Genomic DNA, 2,361 nt, shown 5'->3' with positions numbered 1-2,361 from the left:
AAATGTACCATTATCCCAACTAAGTTTTGAACAAAACCCTAAATCATTAATCTTAAATTCCTATCTAACTTTACTCTCTATATAGAAGGGCAAGATCCTACCCTCAAAAATTCACTAAAAAATCCACCCTTATGCCAACAAGGTTTTGAATAAAATCTTAAATCATAGATTCTAAATCCTTATCTAACTATAAGAGGGCATTTTCTTGATTAGTTTATCAATTCCAAATTAACCTCTCATGTGATTGCCTTGAGTACCACAATCCCTAACAATTTATATTTTTTTTAATATCTTACTTAATACTCCCTATTATTATTGTTTTTTAATTTTCATTTTTTTAACCTAAATACTAAATACTAAATTCTAAATCTTAAAATTAAAAAAAATAATTAAACACACATATGACTGTCATCAAAGTAGCTACTATTACTTAATATCTCACCGAAATTCACACCTCCCAACATTGAATCTTGTCCTCACACTTAACTCCTCCTACCCATCACCAGATTCACCACATGGGTTAGAGACATGGAGAGGTGGGGACCAACTCAATTTCAAAATAAGAGAAATTAAAATTCCTTCAAATGTTGGAATCCAATATCTTTCTTAATATTGATAAATTAATTTCCCTAATAAAAAATCCATTAGATGGTTGTAATTAGCAATGGAATCCAAAAAAATTGGGTAGCCGTGGCTTAGGATATTGCCTTATTTAACAATTTTTATGGCATGAAAAAACAAAGTATAAGGGACAACTTTTGGTGGGATTATTTTGCTTAGTTTTCAATTTCTCAAAATAAAAATAAAAATAAAAATAAAATAATGATTCACTAGAACGAAATCACCAACTTAAGTTAAGCTATCAAATTTCTGCCTACAAATTAGCGAGAATATTTAGACTCTACATTTCCGGCGGAGAGAAAGAAGGGAAAAAAACAAAATCCTAAATTAAGAAAAATAAATAAATTATTTTTTTATTTTTTTCATTGACTTGAAGGGAGGGGCGAGCGGCATCTGCGGCGGCGGCGGCGGCGGCAGCCTTGTGATTTTACGCTCGTGGGAGGGTTCTTTCTGGCGGCGCATCTCCAGGATCCGGCGGTGGGAGTTGGAGTGGATGGTGGCGGAGAAGGTGGGGCTGCTTGCCGGGCGGTACTCCGGCACGAGGCGGCCGGACTTGTACCTGACGCCGCAGGCGTTGCACAGCGTCTTGAGTCCCTCCGGTCCCGCGCGCCACTGCGGCGTCTCCTCCGCCAGGCAGTGCCGACACCACCGCCGCTCCGTGGCCCTGGCCTTCCTCGCGGGCGCGGTGGCGGCCGGCTGAGGCGAGATGGCCGTCAGCGGCCTCCGCCGCCGCGTCCTTCCTTTGCTCCTCGGCCGCGCCGGCGCGGAGAAGGACGCGGCGGAGGCCAGGACGGAAACAGGGCTCGGGCCCTCCCTGACGGCGGCGCCGCCGTTGCTCCCGCTCCATCCGCTGCTGCTGCCGCCGCTGAGTGAGTGGGCGGGAATCTCGAACGATGTCTCCAGCGATGGAAACGCGTCCTTGTCCGCCAGCCACTCGAGCTCCTCTTCCTCGTCGCCTCCGCCTCCGCTCTCCACCGGAATCCCCTAAAAAAAATCCCCAAAATAAAACAAGAGAAGAAAAATAAAAACAAAAAATCGAATTTTTCTCTTCTTCTTCCAAAGATTTAAAAAAAAAAAAAAAATCAGATTTTTAAGGCCGGAGCGGAACCGGAAGCTCATCGACGGACGGGTCGAAAAAATCCTGGAAAAGCAACCCCTGGCTCTGCAACTCCCCAAGCACGAGGTCGTCGGCGAAGAACGCCTTCCCGGCCACGGTCGCAGCAGCCGCCGCGGCCGCCTCGTTCAATGCATCCACCATCTCTCTTTCTCTCTCTGAGAACGTATCCTTTCCCCACCACTCAACCAACGGCGAGAAGATAAAGAGAGAATCCCGTTTTTTTTTTTCTCTCTTTCTTTCTGCTTTGTCTTCCGTTTACCCTCCTCCTTTACTTTTCCCCTTCTTCACTCGTTTCCTTGCTTCTTTCACCTCAAAATTTTAATGCCTGCCCCCTCACACGTTTTCTTTTTAACCATTAGGGTTTCTCCTACATGGACGAAATGAATCATTCCATTTTAATCGTCCGCTGCACTTATTGGGAAGAAAGAAACCGGATTATTCCTACAAGGTTGACTATAATTGAATGTCCAATTTTGTCAACACGTGGTTGCATTTCTTGACTAGGAAAGGTACGTCCGTTTTTTCCTTTTTTTTTTTTACTCTTCCTTTTCTTTCGTTCTTTCTTTTTGTTTTTTTTCCTTGATGATTTTTTTATTAAAAAAATTGAGAAGAAAAGATGGGTT

General features: G+C 43.5%; 1 protein-coding gene across 1 annotated transcript; it reads right to left on the bottom strand.

The window, feature by feature from the left end:
• Nucleotides 1-826: 826 nt before the first annotated feature.
• On the bottom strand, nucleotides 827-2,117 carry LOC121987800 (GATA transcription factor 1-like). Its single transcript, XM_042541524.1, has 2 exons — nucleotides 1,730-2,117; nucleotides 827-1,605 (listed from the first exon to the last, which is right to left on the bottom strand). The coding sequence occupies exons 1-2, from the start codon at nucleotides 1,877-1,879 to the stop codon at nucleotides 967-969; spliced, it is 789 nt and encodes a 262-aa protein (XP_042397458.1). The 5' UTR covers nucleotides 1,880-2,117; the 3' UTR covers nucleotides 827-966.
• Between the last annotated feature and the right edge of the window lie 244 nt (nucleotides 2,118-2,361).

This window comes from Zingiber officinale, chromosome 5B (genome assembly GCF_018446385.1).
Source record: "Zingiber officinale cultivar Zhangliang chromosome 5B, Zo_v1.1, whole genome shotgun sequence".
NCBI lineage: Eukaryota > Viridiplantae > Streptophyta > Magnoliopsida > Zingiberales > Zingiberaceae > Zingiber > Zingiber officinale.
The sequence above is the reverse complement of the archived record's forward strand: the minus strand, read 5'-3'. Positions and strand labels throughout refer to the sequence as shown.